General features: G+C 50.1%; 7 protein-coding genes across 9 annotated transcripts; 4 read left to right on the top strand and 3 right to left on the bottom strand.

Moving 5' to 3' along the window:
* Positions 1-212: 212 nt before the first annotated feature.
* Positions 213-15,574, bottom strand: LOC117889867 (protein telomere ends associated-like). Its single transcript, XM_034794374.1, has 14 exons — positions 15,429-15,574; positions 7,610-7,670; positions 7,325-7,555; positions 6,935-7,255; positions 5,579-6,877; positions 5,458-5,520; positions 4,690-5,388; positions 4,569-4,631; positions 4,417-4,467; positions 2,869-4,357; positions 2,281-2,806; positions 2,125-2,223; positions 1,178-2,067; positions 213-1,138 (listed from the first exon to the last, which is right to left on the bottom strand). Exons 3-14 carry the CDS (start codon positions 7,360-7,362, stop codon positions 233-235), a joined length of 6,444 nt encoding a protein of 2,147 aa, XP_034650265.1. The 5' UTR covers positions 7,363-7,555; positions 7,610-7,670; positions 15,429-15,574; the 3' UTR covers positions 213-232.
* On the bottom strand, positions 7,759-8,535 carry LOC117891119 (mediator of RNA polymerase II transcription subunit 29). Its single transcript, XM_034796324.1, has one exon. It carries the CDS (start codon positions 8,437-8,439, stop codon positions 7,870-7,872), a length of 570 nt encoding a protein of 189 aa, XP_034652215.1. The 5' UTR covers positions 8,440-8,535; the 3' UTR covers positions 7,759-7,869.
* Positions 8,537-9,448, top strand: LOC117891120 (probable N-acetyltransferase san). The gene is made up of 3 exons (XM_034796325.1): positions 8,537-8,673; positions 8,788-9,111; positions 9,179-9,448. The coding sequence occupies exons 1-3, from the start codon at positions 8,666-8,668 to the stop codon at positions 9,405-9,407; spliced, it is 561 nt and encodes a 186-aa protein (XP_034652216.1). The 5' UTR covers positions 8,537-8,665; the 3' UTR covers positions 9,408-9,448.
* Positions 9,562-10,965, top strand: LOC117891123 (putative gustatory receptor 47b). The gene is made up of 2 exons (XM_034796328.1): positions 9,562-10,603; positions 10,663-10,965. The coding sequence occupies exons 1-2, from the start codon at positions 9,638-9,640 to the stop codon at positions 10,963-10,965; spliced, it is 1,269 nt and encodes a 422-aa protein (XP_034652219.1). The 5' UTR covers positions 9,562-9,637.
* On the bottom strand, positions 13,951-21,219 carry LOC117891114. 2 transcript variants are annotated; one of them, XM_034796318.1, is made up of 5 exons: positions 20,725-21,219; positions 19,182-19,332; positions 17,866-19,112; positions 14,830-14,834; positions 13,951-14,013 (listed from the first exon to the last, which is right to left on the bottom strand). In XM_034796318.1, the coding sequence occupies exons 1-5, from the start codon at positions 20,909-20,911 to the stop codon at positions 13,966-13,968; spliced, it is 1,638 nt and encodes a 545-aa protein (XP_034652209.1). In that variant the 5' UTR covers positions 20,912-21,219; the 3' UTR covers positions 13,951-13,965. The 2 variants fall into 2 exon arrangements, with proteins under 2 accessions (XP_034652209.1, XP_034652208.1); XM_034796317.1 differs by lacking the exons at positions 13,951-14,013; positions 14,830-14,834 and adding an exon at positions 17,524-17,641 and having other exon boundaries at positions 17,704-19,112.
* Positions 13,960-17,353, top strand: LOC117891115. The gene is given in 5 exon segments (XM_034796319.1): positions 13,960-14,331; positions 15,729-15,879; positions 15,949-16,217; positions 16,220-16,773; positions 16,776-17,353. Coding segments are annotated over 5 exon segments (1,701 nt in total). The 5' UTR covers positions 13,960-14,144; the 3' UTR covers positions 17,316-17,353.
* LOC117891117 lies at positions 19,607-25,435 on the top strand. 2 transcript variants are annotated; one of them, XM_034796320.1, is made up of 4 exons: positions 19,607-19,627; positions 24,138-24,318; positions 24,384-25,036; positions 25,106-25,435. In XM_034796320.1, the coding sequence occupies exons 1-4, from the start codon at positions 19,622-19,624 to the stop codon at positions 25,307-25,309; spliced, it is 1,044 nt and encodes a 347-aa protein (XP_034652211.1). In that variant the 5' UTR covers positions 19,607-19,621; the 3' UTR covers positions 25,310-25,435. The 2 variants fall into 2 exon arrangements, with proteins under 2 accessions (XP_034652211.1, XP_034652212.1); XM_034796321.1 differs by lacking the exon at positions 19,607-19,627 and adding an exon at positions 19,635-19,793.
* Positions 25,436-25,457: the final 22 nt, after the last annotated feature.

Below are 25,457 nucleotides of genomic sequence, written 5' to 3'. Positions count from 1 at the left end.
GACAAAACCGCGCGTTAATGCTTCGATATCCAGCTATCGAAATCTTTTAAATGGAATTGTTTACACCCCATTTTACACTAAAATGCCACTTTTAATTGGAAAAATAACAGATTTTATTTTCAAAATGCATCTTAGGTCTTTTTTGAATAAGGTTGTCGTTCCTGAAAAGATAAAAACACAATAGGTTAGGCTTCAAGCAACATAACACATTTTTTATTGAAAAAACAGTAAATCAACGAAGTGACCCCTTCAACTCCTTCATACGCTCGAGTATGCCAGGCTTTAGCACTGCTCCTACATTGCATCTGGGCGGCCGCCGAACGATATCCGGGTCACACCTATCAATCGAGCTGCACGTGGCCCACTCCCCTGTCGCATTGTCGAACACTGCGCGGAAGTGCACAAACGGGGGGGCCACGTCCATAAACTTGGAAAGCACGCGAACACGCAGGTCCTGTGTGGAATCTTTGCACACGTTCCCGCGGCAATTGAAGGTGAATTCACCCAAATCATCGAGGATATCCCTCAAATCCGATCGCAGTCGGATCGACATATGGGGAAAAAGGGTTTCGATCAGGGGGCCACGCACTTTGCACAACTTGCCATTCATCTTGATCAACGCATCGTGGTAGGCACTGCCCAAGACACAGCCTTCGATCATGTGCTTTGTTATGTGTTCGGTTGTCAGTGCACTGAAGAATCGATAGCGCTCGACTTCGCGAAAGATAACGCAGCTCTGCACCACGTGCGGTGGCCCCTTGCCGCTACTCTTGTCACTACATGTCACAGTCACAACTTCATTTACCTTGCGCAGCGTAACGTATGGAGCATTCAATAGGGCGTCGAGCTGGGAGGATGCTAGAAGAGTGTTGTCCGTTGCAAAATCCTGTGAAGCTGTGACTGTTGGCTCCTTTTCCTGGGCAGAAATGGTTTGCCTGGATGTGGTCGGCTGCTCATCCTCTATGCTACGATTAAAGCCGGCCGATTCGATGCGAACCACAGCGTTCATTGGTAGAGCCCGGAACTCGTGCCGCAGTTGCGGCACCTTCTCGGGCATCATACGCGGCTTCTTGAAGGCCACCAGGTTCGATCCATGCATTTCAGGTTTGCGTTTCTTGGGTTCTTGGTGCCTGACATTCTGCTCAGGCACAGACGCAGGTTCAGGCACAGGTTCAGGCACAGCTTCAGGCACAGCTTCAGGCACAGGTTCAGGCACAGGTTCAGGCACAGGTTCAGGCACAGCTTCAGGCACAGGCTCGGGCTCAGGCTCGGGCTCATGCTTAATTTCCACTTCTGCGATAACTTCGGGTTCAGTCTCTACTAGCACCTCTTCCTCCTCCGTCTGTGCAATTGCAAGCTGCGTCTCTGGTACTACCGGAGCCCGGAACTCGTGGCGCAGTTGCGGCACCTTCTCGGGCATCATACGCGGCTTCTTGAAGGCCACCAGGTTCGATCCATGCATTTCAGGTTTGCGTTTCTTGGGTTCATTTGGAGGCAGCGCCGGCGCAGCCTTTGGCCTGACATTCTGCTCAGGCACAGACGCAGGTTCAGGCACAGGTTCAGGCACAGGTTCAGGCACAGGTTCAGGCACAGGCTCGGGCTCAGGCTCATGCTTAACTTCCACTTCTGCGTCGATCACGATAACTTCGGGTTCAGTCTCTACTAGCACCTCTTCCTCCTCCGTCTGTGCAATTGCAAGCTGCGTCTCTGGTACTACCACTTCCGCGGACAGATTAATGTTTTCACTTTCTGGAAACTGTGGCGGTGTCTCTGCATTCGAGGGCGGAACTACTGTCGCTTTGGGAATGGCAAAGCAGGCAAGGTTCGAAAGTGACTCCTGACTGTCATCCAAGTGTATAATTTCATCGTTCGTATCGATTCTCTCCCACTGGACCTCCTGGCTGTTGAGGCAGCTGCCGCGCAGCTTGTCGAGAAACTCGATTTTCACCTGCTTGACCTGCTGGCTCTCCATAAGCGGATCAATACAGGTGTCTGGCAACTGTGAGGCTGGACGCACTTCCTCCATGTCCACAAAGCTGGTAGATCGATCGTTGAGCTCGGTGGGCTCTGCGAGCAGAATAGAGGCTTGAGTAAGTTGACAAGCAAATCAGACATAAAACTTACCACATGGAATGGGTGTTGGTGTGGGTGTGGATGTGGATGTGGTGCTGTCTGATTGAATGGTTATCTGCGTAGATTGGCTCTGCTCACCACTGAGGATATCTGCGAATGAAATGCACATTTAGAATGCTAACCAATATCAGAAAGTAAAACACTCACTCAATTCGAGTTCTGTAAGAGCAGGAGCATCAGCAACGATTTTCTCGTTCAGTGCTGCATTCGTGATCTGTGGCACTTGGCGTATCCATTGATCGTGCGTCCAGCAGCTCGTGTACAGCTTCTCACGTTCCTGGAACAACAATTCCATATCATCGATCTGGCTACCGGTACGATCCTCGTAGTGCTGCTCAACAATTTCATCAAAGTCCGTGTGCAGCATTAGATCTTTCCAGTGCAAGATCTTTGGCGACAGCTGATCCAACTCCAGCGAGGGCATTTCGACTCCCTTGCTGTGTAACAGGCAGCGCAACATGTTCAGCTTCACGTGCAAATGGAGTGGCCAATGGCCATTCGATACAACCTGCTGATGACATCGCTGCAGCATGCTCTCGTTATCATAGAGTGCCTCGCCGCTGTGGAAGCTTGTGTAGGTGCAGAATTCCTGTTGACTCAACTGGGAGAGTATGCGCCAAATCGTACTCTGTAGACATGGTCTGTGATAGATCAAGTAGAGTATATTTTGCTCCTGTTAAGGGATAGGCGGGATTAGTTGTGGCTGCCACAATGGACGTTTTTTGCCTTTCTCACCTGTTTGCTCGGCGCTTCAAATACTCCCACAATTTGTTCGAGAAGAAACAGATTACTTGTATTAACCGCAGATGCCTCAGGATTGACTTCTTCAGCTGTGCTGCTTTCTGTTACCGCAGATGATGTTGTCTGCACTTCTTTGGGTGCTGGTACAGATGTTATGGTTCCTGGACTATCAGTGGCACAAGGTTCTTCAGCCTCTCGCGTTGCAGTAGAGGTTGTACTCTCGGGTACCTTGCTGGTCCATATTATTTGTTCTACTATGGTCACAGGGTTTGGTTTCTCTGCAGTTGCAACTTCAACTACAATAGAGGCTGCTGGACATTTTTCAGGGACTTTTTCAGTTGCAGTTGCTGCCTTGATTGCCTTATTGAAATCGCTGACCGTTTCTATTATGTTCTTCTCCAGGACTGCACGTCTCTCGGGACTTGCCACATGGCGTGAAATGTAAGCTTTCAGATTGTTGGGCACGTAATGAACTACATTCGACTTTTGTTTCACGTCAAGCACAGCTTGCATGGCTGCATAACGTCTTTCCATATATGGAGTGCTCTGGCGCAGGACAGATACGTTGCTCTCATGGCAACGATTGGCACAGCGAGAGCTTAGATCTGTCTCTACCTCTGGCTGAGGCTCCATCTCCGGCTGTGGCTCCATTTCCAGCTGTGGCTCCACATCCGGCTGTGGCTCCATATCCGGCTGTGGCTCCATCTCCGGCTGTGGCTCCATCTCCGGCTGTGGCTCCATCTCCGGCTGTGGATCCATCTCCGGCTGTGGCTCCATCTCCGGCTGTGGCTCCATCTCCGGCTGTGGATCCATCTCCGGCTGTGGCTCTACCTCTGGCTGTGGCTCTGCCTCCGAAGTAGATGGTTCAGCTTCTGACGGCACTTCTTCAGCAAACTGCAGACACCTGGCACGAAGCTCTGGCGGTACTGCATCGAAATTATATTTGAACATTTCACGGATTCTCCTGGATGTGTAAAAGTAGTTATAGTAAAGTCGAAGGAGTCGCATACTGCAGTTGTTGTCCTTCAGTTTCTTGTTCTTGCTGAAGTGGTTGGCCAGCTGAACCTTTAGCTCATCGACATTGATGCTTCTACAGAAGGTATTAAACGACACCGGAAACCTGTACTTAATACCTTTCAGAGTTATCAGAAGGTTTCCCTCTTCGGGTGGTGGCTTTGTCAACCTTTCTGCCCATCTCCTGGCATTCTCATTCAAGATTTCTGCCTGGCCGCATAGCTTTTCCATGAGAGATGGATCCCCACCACAGTCGAAACGGTAGCTGACTCTTTTCCGAATATGGGGAAATATGTAGAACCAACGATAGAACCTATCGAAAGCCCTTATGCAGCGGGGGTCTAGCGAGTTGGCAATCAGCGTCGACAGCAGCGACGGACTTGTCTTAGTTTGTCTCAGCGCGGACTCGATAATTTCATCGTAGTTAATATGGCGCCTGAATACCTCAAAGGTCACGGGATACTTGAAGCTGCAATGGAACATGAGAGTTATTACAGGCTTGTCATACAGAGTTATGGTTAGGCTTACCCTTTCTTCAACATGTCAGTCCCTGAGAGGCCTGTTTGATTATTTCTTACCCTGTAAGGAAAACGTCAGTGTCTTTTTCGCCTTTACAGGGAATCGCAAATGCATTTAGCTTTCCAGTAACTTAGCTTAACTTAACTTAACTAAATACTTACGGGTCTGCCTCATTCGGAGCGGTTCGACTCTGTATGGCCGAGATTGAAACTCCATTCGAAGCCCTGCAATGTACAAACCATTTCAAAATGACACTTACAATTCATTAATATTTCCACTTACCCTTTTGTTGTTGATGGGTTTACCCGCTTGGCAAACCTAAGAAGTCTCAGCTGCAACGCGGGTGTCGCTTCATTAAAATTGTAATTATATTTCTTGCGAATTTCCGCATCTGTGTAAAATTCTTTGTAGAAGCGTTCCATCAACTGATCATCCCTAAGAATCGTCGCATCTTTCTCTTTATTCTCTTGCTCTGTTTTCCTGAGCTGGCTAATCATGTCAACGTAATTGATGTTCAATGAAAAGCATTGCAGGCTTACGGGGTACTCGAGGGTGGCGTTCTCTGAAGGGGTTTTCGCGGTTGGTTGGTTGACCTTAGAGCTTTTGGTTGTTTTTTCGGAGCTATTTAGTTCCATACGTGTCTCCACACTGTCGCCAATAACTGAGCTGGTCGGTATACTCAGCAGTTTTTGGCGTACCGCTCCGGGACATGGTTTCAGTTCGAACTGGAATCGCTCGCGTATTTCGGGCGATCTGTAGAACAGCCTGTAGTATTCCCTGGCACAGTTCTCTATGGATAAAGTCTTAAACTCGTCTTCGATCCGCATTTTCTCGCTGATTTCCTTCAGATTCTTGATGTACTTTTTGAAGAACTGAAAGCTGACAGGTGCAACAACAGTTTCTTCCACCAATTCGGGTCGCTCCAGATCTGGCGACGCACTAATCAACTCTGGCAAATTTTGAGTTGCCTTTTCCACTGCCCTGAAAGTGAAAAAGAAGATATTTAGTTGAACGAACACCGCAGAAGCTCAGAAAAAAAGAAATGCTTACGGGTCTGCCTCATTCGGAGCGGTTCGACTCTGTATGGCCGAGATTGAAACTCCATTCGAAGCCCTGCAATGTACAAACCATTTCAAAATGACACTTACAATTCATTAATATTTCCACTTACCCTTTTGGTTTTGATGGGTTTGCCCGCTTGGCAAACCTAAGAAGCCTCAGCTGCAACGCGGGTGTCGCTTCATTAAAATTGTAATTATATTTCTTGCGAATTTCCGCATCTGTGTAAAATTCTTTGTAGAAGCGTTCCATCAACTGATCATCCCTAAGAATCGTCGCATCTTTCTCTTTATTCTCTTGCTCTGTTTTCCTGAGCTGGCTAATCATGTCAACGTAATTGATGTTCAATGAAAAGCATTGCAGGCTTACGGGGTACTCGAGGGTGGCGTTCTCTGAAGGGGTTTTCGCGGTTGGTTGGTTGACCTTAGAGCTTTTGGTTGTTTTTTCGGAGCTATTTAGTTCCATACGTGTCTCCACACTGTCGCCAATAACTGAGCTGGTCGGTATACTCAGCAGTTTTTGGCGTACCGCTCCGGGACATGGTTTCAGTTCGAACTGGAATCGCTCGCGTATTTCGGGCGATCTGTAGAACAGCCTGTAGTATTCCCTGGCACAGTTCTCTATGGATAAAGTCTTAAACTCGTCTTCGGTCCGCATTTGTTCACTGATTTCCTCCAGATTCTTGATGTACTTTTTGAAGAACTGAAAGCTGACAGGTGCAACAACAGTTTCTTCGACCAATTCGGGGCTTTTGGGTCGCTCAAGATCTGGCGACGGTTTAATCAACTCTGGTAAATTTTGCCTCAGCTTGTCGGCTTGCTCGGGCGTCGGTACTGCTAGCAGGCGGGCGCTCATGGCCGACGTACACGGTTTCAGGGTGTAATTGCATCGCTCACGAATCTCCGGACTTAAATAAAACGCCAAGTAAAAGGCATGAGCGCATTCCTCAAAGCCCATGAACACATACTGGGGGTCGTTGAGCTTCAGTTGCCACACAATATCGTAGAGGTTCAACACATATTTCTGGAATTCTTCAAAGCTCACTATCGAAAAGTCGCTGTCAGGGGTACAAAGAGTTGAAGCGTTCCTTGATTCAGGCTCCCGATGCAACGCGGGTTCTTCGACTGTGAGAGTCTCTTTGTTATGCTCTGCGAAACTCTTGGCTGCCGATTCAACAATGGGATGACCAGCTTCCAACAACTTCGGCATAAAGGTTGTAGTTGACCCACGGAATATATTGGTGGTCTTTCGCTTTTCGGGAAACATGTAGAAGGATTTGTAGAATTCCCGCAACTGATGTTGTTCTGTTGTCGGGCTTGTTGACTTGTGTTCCATGACAATTCGTATCTTCTCCATGTCCACGTACTTTTGAAAGGTGTAGAAGTGCACGGGAAAGATGAACTCTACCCCTCTGTCAATAGTCAAGATGGTTAGCAAATAATGTGGCATTCATTGGTGTGGTACTCACTTCTCCACTTCGACCCTTGCACCATCAGCCGTTTCATGCTCAAACTCTTGAGGCGATTCATCCTGTTCTGCTTCCGGCATAGAGAGCAATATATTCCTGATTTTGTGGGGACACGAGCGCAGCTTGAACTTATAGCGCTCGCGAACACTGGCGTCCCTGTAGAAGGCATGGTAATACCACCTGGCACACTCGTCCAGCGTTTTGCTGGCTCCGTCTGCATCATCATTCGCAGCTCGATCGCGCTGAATTTCGAATGCGATATCCGGCAAGTTCACTATTAGCTGACGAAATTTCTGAAAGGTTACTGGCTGCTTTTCTGCCCTGCAGGAACAATCATTTTTATATTGTTACGATAATTGGGAACTTTCCAGAAGTTTTTGGTAGACTTACTGCTCGCATTTTGTCCTTGGCTTTGCCTTTGGGTCCATTTTTTGGTTTTTTGTCGAAACATTTACAAACACAAAAGAAAATAATGCGACGCCGATACAAAAAAGAGCGGTTCCGTGTTAGGGATGGGCAGTATGACGATATTTTACATTCAACTTGCCAAAGTGAACTTAGTTATAAGGTGACGTATTCAACTTGAGATAAAAGTATGTCTTCCGGCACAAGCTGAGTTTACTAGAAACTATTTATTAGTCAATTGTTATTGTTATTTTTTTTAAGCAACTTTACCTTGTTCCAGCACACTTTCGCTCATTCCATAACTAGCTTCAAAAAGAGATGGGAGTCAGCACTGCGGTAAAAATGATGGAGTATTTCATATATTATCAATTTTAAATGTGTTAAAACGCACAAATCAGAGACGATTATTTTATTAGAAGCTACTTACATCCTATATAATCAGTTTATGTATTCTAGTCGGGCATACTAAAGGTAATCGGGTATTTTGTATGAAATAATATAAGTGTGTAAACCAAAATGCACTACAACTATCAATCGGCCTGGGATATGTTTTGCGCAGCACTTATCAAGGTGTCGTGAATGTCCTTCGCCGACTGAACGTGCACTCGCACTGTATTCAAATAAGTGGGGTACGGAATGGGTCCAGCGTTTTCGGGCATAAAGTTTTCCATTCGCATTGGCGTAACCATACCAGGCAGATAATGGTTGGAGGAGTTCTGCTGCTGCAGGCACTGCATCGCCGTCTTCAGATGTAGCTCGATTTGGTCACAGAAGGCATAGAAGTCTTCCAGATGCTTATCAAATCGTGGCACATGATGCCCATGGGCTCCGGTGTCCCGCTTCAGATTGTCCGCGAGGTTGTTTTGCTGCAGCGTGAATGCACTAGATCTGATCGTCAGGAACATCGACTCCCGCAGAGGTGCTAGGAGACTCTTGGCCCTCGATATGTTGTCCAGCTTCTCGGCCTGTTGTTGCTGCTGCAAGGGCTGTTGGGGCACGGGACCAGGTGGAACTGCCGGCATCATTGGTTGAGGCGACGACTGCATCACCTGCATCATCTGCGGTCCTGACATCGGCATCATGTTCATGTTGGGGTTCATGTTTTGATTTTTTTTGTAAGAATTCAAAGTGAAAGGTCTTAAATGTCTGCGATTTTTTCTAGTCAGAAACGATACATTTATTTGCTCACAAATGCGCTCCAGCTATCGATACCACAACCGATAGCTTCGCCAGCAACCGAACAGCTGTCCGGCTAAAACACATTTTTCTATCATAATTAATTGGCGCTAGGCGCATTATTAAATCGTAAGGAGCTACTAAATAACTATGACTCGGTGAGTAAAGTGTCCTCTGCGTAGATGGCGCATGCCAGAGGTCCCTACAAAATTCTAACCTAAAAGTTTGCGCCGAAATCGAGTCTGATTTTCTTGGGTGTTTTAATTTTGTAGAAATAGCATCGACTTGGGCGACGTTACGCCGCACAACATAAAACAACTAAAGAAGCTCAACACAGTGGTGTTCCCGGTCTCCTACAATGACAAGTTCTATGTGGATGTTCTGGAGGCTGGCGAATTGGCAAAATTGGCCTACTACAACGACATTGTGGTCGGGGCCGTTTGCTGCCGCATCGATACAACCGAGAACCAGCGACGCCTTTATATCATGACCCTTGGCTGCCTGTCGCCCTACCGCCGCCTGGGCATCGGCACCGTCATGTTCGAGCACATACTGAACTACGCGGAGAAGGACGGAAACTTTGATAGCATTTTTCTGTAAGGCAACCGGCAACACGAATAATGCAGAAAGATTGTATGGAATAACTTTTGAACGCATTTGCAGGCATGTGCAGGTCAACAATGATGGAGCCATTGAGTTCTACAAGAAATTTGGCTTCGAGATCGTCGACACCAAGGAGCAGTACTACAAACGAATCGAGCCCGCGGATGCCCATGTCCTGCAGAAGGCCCTTCGCCGCAACCCTCCGAATGCCAACAGCATCAGCACCAGCACCAACAACGCCAGCAACCCAAATCCAAGAAGTAAAGTTCGCCAGTACACTTTTGTATGAATTTCAAGTAAATAAAAACCGCTCTGGCAATGGCAAACGGCTGTTCAATTGTGCCGTCATTTCTACATAAGAATGTCTATTAAATGGCTAATCAATCGTTATTAATTATACACACGTGACAAACGATGCATTCAATTTGTCCGATCCTATCTCTGTGCTCTTAATGACCACTGTGCGCGAGGATAAGAAGCTCTGCGCGCCAACGGCCAGGCTCATTCATTGGTGGCCAAATGAAGAACCGCAAAACATCGAGCGATGGGTTCATCTACTGCTACGGCAACCTATACAGCCTTCTCTTCTACTGGGGACTGGTGACCTTCCGGGTGCACACCCAGAGTGATGGCGGAGCAGCTTCGTCGCCCATGAGCGTGTTATATGCTGTCTGCGTGCGACTATTCGCAGTCTGCGGCTACCTGGGCAGCGTGCTGTTTAAGCTGAAGGATGAGCGCATGGCCGCCGCCATGATGGGCCATCTCACACCCGTGGTCAAGATGATCATCATGTGGGAGTGCCTTAGCTGCACGATTACCTACGTGGAATACTGCATCTCGCTGGACACCAAGCGGCGCCGCCACGTCAGGCTGCTGGCCAACATGCAGGGCTTCGACCTGGACATTTCCATGGAGTTTCCCTCCGTGCGCTGGCACTACCAGCGCCAACGCTTCAAATACTGGTACGGGACTGTGATTGTGACCATCTGCTTCTTCTCCTTCTCACTCTCGCTGATCTTCGACATCGCTCGTTGCACCTGCGGCATACCGTCCACCCTGCTAATGGCCGGCAGCTACACCCTGCTGACTAGCTCCCTTGGCCTGGTGGGATTTGTTCACATTGGCATTATGGATTTCGTGCGGCTGCGCCTGCGCCTCATCCAGAAGTTGCTCCAACACGAGTACGCGGAGAGCGATCCTCTTGGTCCACAAGAGACGGTGCATCGTAAGGTTGCCAAGCTGTTTGAGTTCTCCAAGCGCTGCTCCCACTTGCTGTCGGAGTTGAATGGAGTCTTTGGGTTCGCGGCTGCCGCCGGGTTCTTCTACGAGTCTACTCTGATGACCTGCTTCGTGTACGTGGTCTGCCAGAAGGTTCTGGCATCCGAGGCCTGGGACATGGAGTACACATTCATGCTGCTCCATGTCACGCTGCACACCTACAAGCTAATCATCACCAGCACCTATGGCTACTTGCTGCAGCGGGAGGTGAGTGTTGCTTAGCTGAGATTAACCGAGACTAGATCATCCTTGCTCCTTCTCCTCAGAAGCGCAACTGCCTCCGCCTGCTCGGCCTCTACGCGCAGCACTTCCCGCAGCAGCTACTGGTGCGCAGGCAGGTGGAGGACTTCCAGCATTGGCGCATGCACAACAGGCAGGCGGCCCTCATCGGGAGAAGCATGCCGCTCAATGTGTCCACCATTTTCATGGTGTACAACGGCATGGCCAACTATGTGATTATCCTGGTGCAACTGCTGTTCCAGCAGCAGCAGATCAAGGAACGGCAGAGGGCCATGGGGAGCGATGTGGACATTGTGGGGCCAATGGGTCCCACTACTCATATGGATTAGCTCATCTCGTTTACCTTCAATGTTCAATCACGCATACAAGTATACAAGTAAAGACAGAACTAATTTTTTTGCTCGGCTCAACTCGGCTCGGCATCAAAGATAAGGATAATCATGCATTAAATGAAACACCTTCAACCTTCCTCCAGGGAATATTTGTACATAAATATGTACATATATTTGCGGAAAACGGAAACCCGACTACCGAAGAGGCGAAGATCTTATTGTTCTAGTACTTTCTACTCTGAAGAGGATCTGCTTTTTAGATGAAAATGGATCCTTTCTTTGGGCTGAAGATACCTTTCGGTATGCAAATACACAGATAGAAACGATGGCTATGAAGATATTGTAAGCTCAAAATGTAGTTAGATGGTGCTTTGAATGGAATAGCGGTCTGGAGGCAGGTGGTACGGTCAGGTCAGGTGCATGCGAGTAAGGGCTCGCCCGTCATGCATGTGTATGTAGTGGTGATTGCATCAAACTCCAGAGTGCCGCTGACCAGCCGTGGGATACATGCTTTGGGCCGCTGTGCACCGACCAACACTCACACCAATGCAAGATGTACATACGTATATGTACATATGTTATGTACTTTAACCAGATTATATACACAGAACATACATTTGTACATGCATACATGTGTATAGGTAGGGACTCACGCAAAGCGCTCGACTGTGCCGCACTCCGGACATCGTTTATCGATTGACAAAAGGCAGCAACAACAACAACAACAACAACATAAGCTCTTCCAGCGGCGGTAGGTAGGCCGCTCTCTGCACCGTCCACCCCCTCACCCACTTCCACCCACGCTCCACAAACACAAGCAAAACAGCAGCGGAGAGCCAGAAGTACATACACACACACACACACACACAACTAATACATAAGTACATATGTATGTGTGTACGCCCATGCATAGCCATGCCTTCACCGCCGCCGAACAACGACGGGCAAAACGCCCAACATCCCACCTTCCCCCACCCTGCGACACATCTTTCCACAAATTGTTGCTGCCGTTGCTGTTGCTGCTGCTACTTGTGGAGTAGGGGGAGCTGGCCGAAGGCAATAATGATGATGATGGCGATGATGATGATGACTATGGAAGAGGCATGCCGGGAGCTGGCCCATAGGTGGGAGGGGGGCCGGCAGCCAGGACGAGGGAGGCGGCTGCCACTGACTGACTGTGTGAGTGTGTGTACACTGTACAGTAAAAGAGAGAAACAGTGGGACAGGGGAGCTAGGTGGAGCGGACGTCGCTGTAGGAGCTGTCGCTGGCTGAAGGCTGAAGGAAGGCACGGGCATAGAGAGAGAAAAGCGAAAAAATATAATAAAAGCAACAAAAACTCGCACAAGCGAAAGAGATACAAACAGACACACATACACACGGGCAGAGAAACACACGCAGCTGGCACATACACACACACACACAAACACTCTTGCAGGCGCCATCTACGTGTTGGTTTGGGACTCAGCTCAGTCCGCCTCGCACAAGAAGGCAAGAGGGCGCGGACGAGAAGGCGTGCGCTGGCTGGCTGTCGAGAGGGGGGTGAACTGGTCGTAGGTTCGGTCGCCAGCAGTCAGCACTGGGGCTGAGTGGGGCCGACGCCAACGACGACGACGATGACTACAGCGCTGGCAACAAAAACAACTTGGAAAAGGAAAAAGAGTCGCAACAAAAGCAACAACACGAACTGTTGTCAGAGGAGATGAGGGAGACGTGTGGTGAGAAGAGGAGAGAGCGGCGGTAACAGAAATTCTACGGGACTTGCTTGGATCGATGGAATGGAGCAACTTTTCTGGGCTCCCTCGCCTGCTCTCTGCCCCGCTTGGATGCTGGGTTAAAGCGGTACAGCACATATGTACATGAGTATGTACGACCAACGAATAACACAGCTTTCGCAGTAAAAGCTTTGACGCAGCGACGTCCGATAAGGACAAGAGAGCTAGCGAAGAGCACAGTGATCTATGCTTAAGCAGGCCATACGCCGGGATTGGCACTTGCGATATTTATTCCATTTCCGTATGCCACCAAATCAATGACCTTGAACTTCAGAGATGCGTCTGTGTGTTATGTGTGTGCGTGCAGGCAACAACACATTCTGGGGGCACGACACGTGATGAAGGTGCAACAGTTTCTGCATCGGCAATCAAATAAAGCTGCCTCGAAAGCTAAGGCTGCAATGCCAGGGAGAAGAATGGCAGAGAGGCAGGGTAGGGTGTGGGTGTCCACATCCACTGCCTCGCACTGTTGCGATTTTGTCGCGCTCACGCACACATGCATACATACATATGCATGTACAGCAACAACAAAATGAAACGGCAGCAGCCCCCTAACAACAACAACAACAACAGCAATCTCATGTTATGTGCCGTGTGGGGAGGGAGGCGGCGAATGTGGGCGGTTAACGTCTCTGCTGCTGTGGCTGTGGCTGCGGCTGTTGGAGCGGTGCGACGCTGCGCGTTTTATTGCGAGCGCCAAACTGCGCTGCTGCCGTCTATATGTCTGTTGTATGTGCCTTTTGCCTCCTCCTCTGCCTCTGCCACTGCCACTGCCAGCTATGATGATGATGAGGTTGCCTTCTTGTTCTTCTTTACACGTCCTCCAACGACGGTCGGCCGCGTCGCTGTTGGGGCCCGCTTTTGTTGTTGCTGCTGCTTCTGGTGGTGGTGGTGGTGGTGCTGGTGCTGCTGCTGCTGCTGCTATCTGTGTCTGTGTGTATAAGTGAGTGCGCAAGAAGAGTGCGGGCCGTGCCGGAGGGTGGGTGGAGAGGAGAGGCATGGGGCATGGTCTCCCTGCTGCCTGGCAGCGCCGCTGCTGCTGCTGCTGCCGTTGCCGTTTCTGCTGCTGCTGCTGCTGGTGTTGGGTTTGTGCATGCAGCTCATCGTCTCATTCAAGTGTCCAACTTTTGTCGAAGCGGTCATACAAAACGGCAGTCGGACGGTTTCTCGCTCGCAGTTTACTCTCTCTCGCTCTCTCCGTTGGCGTTCCGTTCGGCTCTCTACCTACGCCTGTGCTGGTGGAGCGGCCGGGGAGACACACACAGAACGCGGCTGGGCGGTCAATAGAGCGCCTACACGCCTATAAAAAGACTTCGTCCGTCCCGAGCACTGTGGAACAGAGGTTTTGGGTTTTCGAATAACCGTTAGCAACCGTACAACGCCAGTGTACCGTTGACAGCAGGATGAAGGACACGAAAGCGGCGCGCGCAATTAGCGAGTCCTCAACCACATCCGATAACACCTCGGACTTCATCGATATCGTGAAGCGGTACGACGTGGTCTACAACAACCACAATCCGGACTACAAGAACGTGGAAGTCAAGCTGAAGGTGTGGACGCAAATCGCGGACGAGATTGGGCTGTCAGTGGGTAGGTACCAAACATAGTACCTACATTTGCAGGTCTTTTCTAGAAATAGCAGCCCTGCCGAACGCGCTCAGTTAGAGTATCAAAACATTCATATGTACATATGTATGTATGTATGGTACGTACATATGTAAGTTGTATTAAAAGGAAGTCTTGTGCCTTGAATACTCGGGCGGCGGTTGAAATTGAATTACGGAGAACACACACACACGTATGCATGCAAACATTCATATGTGTGTACCTGTCAGCCGCCAGCGGACAAACTCTGTCGCCGACTCTGCTGCGTCGCTGCGAATCGCGAACCGCCCGGCCTGATATTTTTCGTACGCTTGTGTTCCTACACCTACAAACATATGTACATGTATGTATGTACATACATACGAGGCGATGGTGGGAGTGGGTAGTGGGGAGCACGGCCCAGGGACGTGAAGAGGACGGGGGAGGGTAGCGCGACTGCGGTCGGCAAATTGCAGCGAGAAGCAGAAAAAAGAAGCAAAACACTGCCACTGGCACGCAGCAAAAACAAACAAGCACAGAAGAGCGAAACTGATACAAACTGCGCGCTCTGATGCTGAGAGAGAGCGGCCAAGTGACCGGACAGAGAGAGAGAGAATGATAGAGAAAAGAGAGCGAGCGCTTGTCAAAACAAAAATATTGCGCGGCGTTGCCAAATGCAAGGCAAAATAACAAACAGGCAACCACCTGTGCCAAACATTCGTTAGAATTGAAAAGGTGATTCTGCACGAGACCAACTGATAAGGCAAAGCAAAGCCGTGGTTTGGGAATCACTAGCATGCCCGAACAAATCTGATAAAGAACTTGACTCCACGTGCAAGTGAGTGTTTCAGAAAACAGTAAATAGCTGCATGTGTGCGTGCCATGTACATACATGCATATGTCTAGACTCAGATACAGTAGTTGTTTTTACTTTACCGTACAATTTGTGGCTTCTGGAATTGCCAGACAGAAGACAAGCTCTCGCGTAACAACAATTTGGAGTCGCAATAGATAGGACTTCAATCGCGCTGCTAAATAAACGCGTGCCACTGAGTTTTCAAACAAATTCTTAAGAATTGCTTGTATTTTCTTTATGTACTTACGATCATATTTAATTTAAAGATTCTTTGTATACACACGAATGTCTTCTCCACACTAACTTTGTTGCGTTCTTGGTGCAAACTTATTTTTGAGAGGCCTGCCGCGCCGTTTCCGCGCGTGAGCTACTGTCGTGAACCAACTTAGCTATCGATATCGGATGTGTTGGTGATTGTTGTCCCCTGAAAGCGCAAAAATAATCGAGTGTTCCGAATAAACTCACGTGCTTTCCAGAATAACTAACACAACACACTATCATCTCAAACTATAAAGAACCGTATAATAATGTACAATTTATTTTGCAGAAGCCTCAAAGCGAAAATGGAAGAACTTACGGGACAGTTACACAAAATATCTACGCTCCTTTCGAGTGGGCACCAAAACCTCCAAGAAATACCAGTATTGGGCCCATGCCGACCACATGGAGTTCCTGAAGCCCTTCCAGGGGCCTGGCAGGTGAGTGGATAATTTATGTTATCAATGGATATGACTTATTGATGAAATCGAATCTCCTATTGATTGCAGAAACTCGGCCAACGGCAATGGAAAGTCAAACGATGAGGACGACACCGAATGCGACTTCGGCTATCAAGTGCTGGCCAAGGCGACTAGCAACGGAGGCGAGGACGAGCTGAAGATTACCATAGCCACAGCATCGGCCAGCGGCTCGGCCCTGAGCACGAACACGGTGAACACCTACACGACGGCCATGACAAGCACAGGAGCTCCCACATTAACGCCCAGCCTAGGCGTATCCACTCCACCGAATCTGATCTCCCCTAGCAGCAACATCGGAATGGGTCCCCCCAGAACCATAACAGCAACAGCAACGGCAGTCTCAACTGCGCCGCAGTGGCTCCCCTCAGTGCCCTGACGCCGCCTGCCACCACGAATTCAAATAGCGCCGTGGTCCTGCCTCTGCCCGCCACCGTCAGTAAAGCCAACGCCAACGCCAGCGCTAACGCCAATGCCCTGGTCTCTCTGTCCACTCACCTGCCTCTCGGCATGGGCGTGGGTGTGGGTGGACTGGCCCAGCAAATGTTCCCACTTGCCACGCTAAAGGCGGCTGCGGCCGCCGCCGGACTACCACTGCCGCCCTCTGTCACTCCTCCCAGCTGCAGCAACGCCAGCAACAGCAACAGCAACGTGGGCTGCCTGATCATCGAGCCGCATCTGTTCGCGGCTGCCGACAACTTCAAGAAGGAGCTGAACGCAGCTGCTGCGGCCGGAACACCGCTCGGACTCTTCCAGAACTTGGCCAATCAGGTCCAGAACGCCAATAACCTAAGCCTGAGCCGGCTGAATGGCAATGGACTCCCTCCTGGACTGGGCAATCCCACACCGCCACCACCCCCCCGCCCGTTACAAACGCCACGAAGGTGCGACGCGTCCAGCCCTCGCCCCAGACGGCGGCCATCAATTTAAGTTGCTCGGCCCCGCCCAGCCAGCAGCCGGCTCAAGCCAAGATGCGCAAGATCAGCGATCCGCGCTTCCCCAGCGACTGGGATGTGTCCGCCGTGTTGCAGGCCAACCGCGAGCTAGACGCCAACACTCTCTTCTTCCTGAGTCTGGCGCGACAGGTGCGTGCCATGCCCATGAAGTTCCAGTCGCTGGCCAAGATGCGTTGCATGCGCATCGTGAGCGACATCGAGCTGGAGCTGGAGAACTATGACTGCAACGGGGGAGCACCGCCCGACGAAACGGTTGCAGCCAACATGAAGTACTGCAGCATGGACACCCCGCCGCCTCCGCCACAGGACGGATCCATGATGAGTTCCACCGAGCACTTTGTGTACGTCATGTCACCCTCGCGAGTGGAGAGCATGATCGATATATCCTCCGATGAGGAGACTACCATGAACGGTGGCGCCTCCGCCGTGGGACCGGGATAGGCTAACTTGCATGTCGCATTGCGTGTATTTATGTACAATTTATCTTTAATTATACTACATACATGTACTTAAATCAATTAGATACATTTGGACTTTTTATATCTAGCATTCTCAACCCGAAATTGGCTGCTCAATGGTAAAATTGTTAATAATGTCTAGGACATCTATGAGGGACCCTTATAGGCGCTCTTGGTGGACACGGTGATATCCAGCAGGGACTCGGCCGCCGCCTAGTATTCGATAGCATAGCCGGCCTCAGCGAAGAGACGCACCTGGACGTTGCCGTTGCTATCTTGTTCGATATCCTTATCGTCCATCCAGTTCAACTGCAATCGGCATGTTTGGTCGTTAGTATTCGTTCCAGAACTGTATTATGATGGGGACTCACCTGGTACTTGCGTGGGAGCCGTTGACTACCAGTTGACGGGACATTTGGTGTTTGTGGATGTTTGTTTACAACCGTTCATGGTAGTCTCCTCATCGGAGGATATATCGATCATGCTCTCCACTCGCGAGGGTGACATGACGTACACAAAGTGCTCGGTGGAACTCATCATGGATCCGTCCTGTGGCGGAGGCGGCGGGGTGTCCATGCTGCAGTACTTCATGTTGGCTGCAACCGTTTCGTCGGGCGGTGCTCCCCCGTTGCAGTCATAGTTCTCCAGCTCCAGCTCGATGTCGCTCACGATGCGCATGCAACGCATCTTGGCCAGCGACTGGAACTTCATGGGCATGGCACGCACCTGTCGCGCCAGACTCAGGAAGAAGAGAGTGTTGGCGTCTAGCTCGCGGTTGGCCTGCAACACGGCGGACACATCCCAGTCGCTGGGGAAGCGCGGATCGCTGATCTTGCGCATCTTGGCTTGAGCCGGCTGCTGGCTGGGCGGGGCCGAGCAACTTAAATTGATGGCCGCCGTCTGGGGCGAGGGCTGGACGCGTCGCACCTTCGTGGCGTTTGTAACGGGCGGGGGTGGTGGTGGCGGTGTGGGATTGCCCAGTCCAGGAGGGAGTCCATTGCCATTCAGCCGGCTCAGGCTTAGGTTATTGGCGTTCTGGACCTGATTGGCCAAGTTCTGGAAGAGTCCGAGCGGTGTTCCGGCCGCAGCAGCTGCGTTCAGCTCCTTCTTGAAGTTGTCGGCAGCCGCGAACAGATGCGGCTCGATGATCAGGCAGCCCACGTTGCTGTTGCTGTTGCTGGCGTTGCTGCAGCTGGGAGGAGTGACAGAGGGCGGCAGTGGTAGTCCGGCGGCGGCCGCAGCCGCCTTTAGCGTGGCAAGTGGGAACATTTGCTGGGCCAGTCCACCCACACCCACGCCCATGCCGAGAGGCAGGTGAGTGGACAGAGAGACCAGGGCATTGGCGTTAGCGCTGGCGTTGGCGTTGGCTTTACTGACGGTGGCGGGCAGAGGCAGGACCACGGCGCTATTTGAATTCGTGGTGGCAGGCGGCGTCAGGGCACTGAGGGGAGCCACTGCGGCGCAGTTGAGACTGCCGTTGCTGTTGCTGTTATGGTTCTGGGGACCCATTCCGATGTTGCTGCTAGGGGAGATCAGATTCGGTGGAGTGGATACGCCTAGGCTGGGCGTTAATGTGGGAGCTCCTGTGCTTGTCATGGCCGTCGTGTAGGTGTTCACCGTGTTCGTGCTCAGGGCCGAGCCGCTGGCCGATGCTGTGGCTATGGTAATCTTCAGCTCGTCCTCGCCTCCGTTGCTAGTCGCCTTGGCCAGCACTTGATAGCCGAAGTCGCATTCGGTGTCGTCCTCATCGTTTGACTTTCCATTGCCGTTGGCCGAGTTTCTGCAATCAATAGGAGATTCGATTTCATCAATAAGTCATATCCATTGATAACATAAATTATCCACTCACCTGCCAGGCCCCTGGAAGGGCTTCAGGAACTCCATGTGGTCGGCATGGGCCCAATACTGGTATTTCTTGGAGGTTTTGGTGCCCACTCGAAAGGAGCGTAGATATTTTGTGTAACTGTCCCGTAAGTTCTTCCATTTTCGCTTTGAGGCTTCTGCAAAATAAATTGTACATTATTATACGGTTCTTTATAGTTTGAGATGATAGTGTGTCAGTTATTCTGGAAAGCACGTGAGTTTATTCGGAACACTCGATTATTTTTGCGCATTCAGGGGACAACAATCACCAATACATCCGATATCGATAGCTAAGTTGGTTCACGACAGTAGCTCACGCGCGGAAACGGCGCGGCAGGCCTCTCAAAAATAAGTTTGCACCAAGAACGCAACAAAGTTAGTGTGGAGAAGACATTCGTGTGTATACAAAGAATCTTTAAATTAAATATGATCGTAGGGTACATAAAGAAAATACAAGCAATTCTTAAGAATTTGTTTGAAAACTCAGTGGCACGCGTTTATTTAGCAGCGCGATTGAAGTCCCAAATTGCGACTCCAAATTGTTGTTACGCGAGAGCTTGTCTTCTGTCTGGCAATTCCAGAAGCCACAAATTGTACGGTAAAGTAAAAACAACTACTGTATCTGAGTCTAGACATATGCATGTATGTACATGGCACGCACACATGCAGCTATTTACTGTTTTCTGAAACACTCACTTGCACGTGGAGTCAAGTTCTTTATCAGATTTGTTCGGGCATGCTAGTGATTCCCAAACCACGGCTTTGCTTTGCCTTATCAGTTGGTCTCGTGCAGAATCACCTTTTCAATTCTAACGAATGTTTGGCACAGGTGGTTGCCTGTTTGTTATTTTGCCTTGCATTTGGCAACGCCGCGCAATATTTTTGTTTTGACAAGCGCTCGCTCTCTTCTCTCTATCATGCTCTCTCTCTCTGTCCGGTCACTTGGCCGCTCTTTCTCAGCATCAGAGCGCGCAGTTTGTATCAGTTTCGCTCTTCTGTGCTTGTTTGTTTTTGCTGCGTGCCAGTGGCAGTGTTTTGCTTCTTTTTTCTGCTTCTCGCTGCAATTTGCCGACCGCAGTCGCGCTACCCTCCCCCGTCCTCTTCACGTCCCTGGGCCGTGCTCCCCACTACCCACTCCCACCATCGCCTCGTATGTATGTACATACATACATGTACATATGTTTGTAGGTGTAGGAACACAAGCGTACGAAAAATATCAGGCCGGGCGGTTCGCGATTCGCAGCGACGCAGCAGAGTCGGCGACAGAGTTTGTCCGCTGGCGGCTGACAGGTACACACATATGAATGTTTGCATGCATACGTGTGTGTGTGTGTTCTCCGTAATTCAATTTCAACCGCCGCCCGAGTATTCAAGGCACAAGACTTCCTTTTAATACAACTTACATATGTACGTACCATACATACATACATATGTACATATGAATGTTTTGATACTCTAACTAAACGCGTTCGCAGGGCTGCTATTTCTAGAAAAGACCTGCAAATGTAGGTACTATGTTTGGTACCTACCCACTGACAGCCCAATCTCGTCCGCGATTTGCGTCCACACCTTCAGCTTGACTTCCACGTTCTTGTAGTCCGGATTGTGGTTGTTGTAGACCACGTCGTACCGCTTCACGATATCGATGAAGTCCGAGGTGTTATCGGATGTGGTTGAGGACTCGCTAATTGCGCGCGCCGCTTTCGTGTCCTTCATCCTGCTGTCAACGGTACACTGGCGTTGTACGGTTGCTAACGGTTATTCGAAAACCCAAAACCTCTGTTCCACAGTGCTCGGGACGGACGAAGTCTTTTTATAGGCGTGTAGGCGCTCTATTGACCGCCCAGCCGCGTTCTGTGTGTGTCTCCCCGGCCGCTCCACCAGCACAGGCGTAGGCAGAGAGCCGAACGGAACGCCAACGGAGAGAGCGAGAGAGAGTAAACTGCGAGCGAGAAACCGTCCGACTGCCGTTTTGTATGACCGCTTCGACAAAAGTTGGACACTTGAATGAGACGATGAGCTGCATGCACAAACCCAACACCAGCAGCAGCAGCAGCAGAAACGGCAACGGCAGCAGCAGCAGCGGCGCCAAGCCAGGCAGCAGGGAGACCATGCCCCATGCCTCTCCTCTCCACCCACCCTCCGGCACGGCCCGCACTCTTCTTGCGCACTCACTTATACACACAGTCACAGATAGCAGCAGCAGCAGCAGCACCAGCACCACCACCACCAGAAGCAGCAGCAACAACAAAAGCGGGCCCCAACAGCGACGCGGCCGACCGTCGTTGGAGGACGTGTAAAGAAGAACAAGAAGGCAACCTCATCATCATCATAGCTGGCAGTGGCAGTGGCAGAGGCAGAGGAGGAGGCAAAAGGCACATACAACAGACATATAGACGGCAGCAGCGCAGTTTGGCGCTCGCAATAAAACGCGCAGCGTCGCACCGCTCCAACAGCCGCAGCCACAGCCACAGCAGCAGAGACGTTAACCGCCCACATTCGCCGCCTCCCTCCCCACACGGCACATAACATGAGATTGCTGTTGTTGTTATTGTTAGTTGGGGCTGCTGCCGTTTCATTTTGTTGTTGCTGTACATGCATATGTATGTATGCATGTGTGCGTGAGCGCGACAAAATCGCAACAGTGCGAGGCAGTGGATGTGGACACCCACACCCTACCCTGCCTCTCTGCCATTCTTCTCCCTGGCATTGCAGCCTTAGCTTTCGAGGCAGCTTTATTTGATTGCCGATGCAGAAACTGTTGCACCTTCCTCACGTGTCGTGCCCCCAGAATGTGTTGTTGCCTGCACGCACACACATAACACACAGACGCATCTCTGAAGTTCAAGGTCATTGATTTGGTGGCATACGGAAATGGAATAAATATCGCAAGTGCCAATCCCGGCGTATGGCCTGCTTAAGCATAGATCACTGTGCTCTTCGCTAGCTCTCTTGTCCTTATCGGACGTCGCTGCGTCAAAGCTTTTACTGCGAAAGCTGTGTTATTCGTTGGTCGTACATACTCATGTACATATGTGCTGTACCGCTTTAACCCAGCATCCAAGCGGGGCAGAGAGCAGGCGAGGGAGCCCAGAAAAGTTGCTCCATTCCATCGATCCAAGCAAGTCCCGTAGAATTTCTGTTACCGCCGCTCTCTCCTCTTCTCACCCACGTCTCCCTCATCTCCTCTGACAACAGTTCGTGTTGTTGCTTTTGTTGCGACTCTTTTTCCTTTTCCAAGTTGTTTTTGTTGCCAGCGCTGTAGTCGTCGTCGTCGTCGTTGGCGTCGGCCCCACTCAGCCCCAGTGCTGACTGCTGGCGACCGAACCTACGACCAGTTCACCCCCCTCTCGACAGCCAGCCAGCGCACGCCTTCTCGTCCGCGCCCTCTTGCCTTCTTGTGCGAGGCGGACTGAGCTGAGTCCCAAACTAACACGTAGATGGCGCCTGCAAGTGTGTTTGTGTGTGTGTGTGTATGTGCCAGCTGCGTGTGTTTCTCTGCCCGTGTGTATGTGTGTCTGTTTGTATCTCTTTCGCTTGTGCGAGTTTTTGTTGCTTTTATTATATTTTTTCGCTTTTCTCTCTCTATGCCCGTGCCTTCCTTCAGCCTTCAGCCAGCGACAGCTCCTACAGCGACGTCCGCTCCACCTAGCTCCCCTGTCCCACTGTTTCTCTCTTTTACTGTACAGTGTACACACACTCACACAGTCAGTCAGTGGCAGCCGCCTCCCTCGTCCTGGCTGCCGGCCCCCCTCCCACCTATGGGCCAGCTCCCGGCATGCCTCTTCCATAGTCATCATCATCATCGCCATCATCATCATTATTGCCTTCGGCCAGCTCCCCCTACTCCACAAGTAGCAGCAGCAACAGCAACAGCAGCAACAATTTGTGGAAAGATGTGTCGCAGGGTGGGGGAAGGTGGGATGTTGGGCGTTTTGCCCGTCGTTGTTCGGCGGCGGTGAAGGCATGGCTATGCATGGGCGTACACACATACATATGTAGTTATGTACTTCTGTATTAGTTGTGTGTATGTGTGTGTGTGTATGTACTTCTGGCTCTCCGCTGCTGTTTTGCTTGTGTTTGTGGAGCGTGGGTGGAAGTGGGTGAGGGGGTGGACGGTGCAGAGAGCGGCCTACCTACCGCCGCTGGAAGAGCTTATGTTGTTGTTGTTGTTGCCTTTTGTCAATCGATAAACGATGTCCGGAGTGCGGCACAGTCGAGCGCTTTGCGTGAGTCCCTACCTATACACATGTATGCATGTACATATGTTCTGTGTATATGCATTTGTGCTTTTGTATATAATCTGGTTTAAGTACATAACATACATATACGTATGTACAACTTGCATTGGTGTGAGTGTTGGTCGGTGCACAGCGGCCCAAAGCATGTATCCCACGGCTGGTCAGCGGCACTCTGGAGTTTGATGCAATCACCACTACATACACATGCATGTCGGGCGAGCCCTTACTCGCATGCACCTGACCTGACCATACCACCTGCCTCCAGACCGCTATTCCATTCAAAGCACCATCTAGCTACATTTTGAGCTTACAATATCTTCATAGCTATCGTTTCTATCTGTGTATTTGCATACCGAAAGGTATCTGCAGCCCAAAGAAAGGATCCATTTCATCTAAAAAGCAGATCCTCTTCAGAGTTGAATGTACTAAAACAATAAGATCTTCGCCTCTTCGGTAGTCGGGTTTCCGTTTTCCGCAAATATACAAATATTCCCTGGAGGCTGTCTTATCAAATAACACCAATTTACACTCTCATCAATTCACGGTGTGTTGGCCCATTAGCCCACTGTGCCAGTTGCTTTGAGTAGAGCATCCATTCGCTCTCTTCTTTTCCACAGTCTTCTAACATAGTTAAGAAATAGAAGAATGCTCAGGATGTTTAATTTAATGCATGATTATCCTTATCTTTGACGCCCTAACAGCCAAGCACAAAAATGAGTTCTGTCTTCGAAAAGCAGCTACAGGAAGTCGCCGATGAGTTGCGGAACCCATTCAATGGACAGAGTGATGTCGACTTTAAGAATATTCTTGATTTTGTGTCGAAAATGTGGGAGGACGATACGAAACTGAAGGACTATTGCCTAATCAAGCCTATAGTCTTTGGTGAGTAATAGGAGTAGTGCATGGAGAGGGAGGAAGTAAGTTCTCATTCCGTGTTCATTCCGTAGGCTGTGGCGGGCACGGCATTCGGCTGTATAATGACAACAAGTATGATGTCATGATGGAAATGAAGTTCCGCCATTATGACGCAATTATCGTGAAAAAGGACCAGGACCGTCCGGGGATCTATCACCTGAATTTCCAGGATCTGCCCCGCAACAAATATATGACAGACAACATGCTGACTGATGGATCCGATCTGAAGCGCGAGGATGTCCATGCCTGGGCCCAGGCCATACTCGAAAATGCCCATGGCTCCACTGTCAGGGGCAGGCGTGAGATCTACTTGCTGCGCTACAAGAGACGCAACAACAGCCACACCATCCATGCCATATCAAGCACCCGGGAGTTTCACATTGATTTCGCTCCAGCCGTTAAACTTGTGGTGGATGAATCTTCGGCACAAGCTCTGCCGAAGGCCTGGCCTGGCCCGAAGAGATCCAAGGCCACCACGTTCATGCTGATCGCCGCTGACTTCGAGCTGTCGTTCCTGAAGCAAACTGGCAAAGCCACAATAGATGCCCTCCTCCTGATGCAGGCTCTGTGCATTGCGAAGAACTTGCCCAAGATTCGGAACTATCACCACGTTACCTTGGCGCTTCTCCTCCACGACTGGAAAAAGATTGACCCACAATCGTCGTTGGCAACAGTTTTCCTTGCTGTGCGTATCCGTAGTCCCATTCATCCATTCATTCATCACTGATTAATGTCTCGAACACTCTCCTTGCAGTTGCTTCTCAACCTGTGGGATGGCATGAACAAGGAAGACCTTTGCTACTTCTGCGATGCAGATCTAAGTCTGATAAGCAACTTCAGCAAGACCGAGATGGCTGAATACGCGACCGTTCTGAAGAGTGCCATGGAGACTCTCACCACTTATTCCCTTCGCAAAAAACTCAGCGAGGGGAGTTGTCGAAGTTATTTTTTTAAATAATCGAATCGATTTAGATTCATTTAGTTAAGATGCACCGTATAGTCATTTTCTGTGCTGTGATAAACAGAAAGAATTACCCAAAGATCGGACGAGGAGACCACCATGGGTACTCGGATTAGGATCTATGTAATCTGTTACCTTAATTAGA

Source organism: Drosophila subobscura, chromosome E (assembly GCF_008121235.1).
Source record: "Drosophila subobscura isolate 14011-0131.10 chromosome E, UCBerk_Dsub_1.0, whole genome shotgun sequence".
Classification (NCBI taxonomy): domain Eukaryota; kingdom Metazoa; phylum Arthropoda; class Insecta; order Diptera; family Drosophilidae; genus Drosophila; species Drosophila subobscura.
The sequence above is the reverse complement of the archived record's forward strand: the minus strand, read 5'-3'. Positions and strand labels throughout refer to the sequence as shown.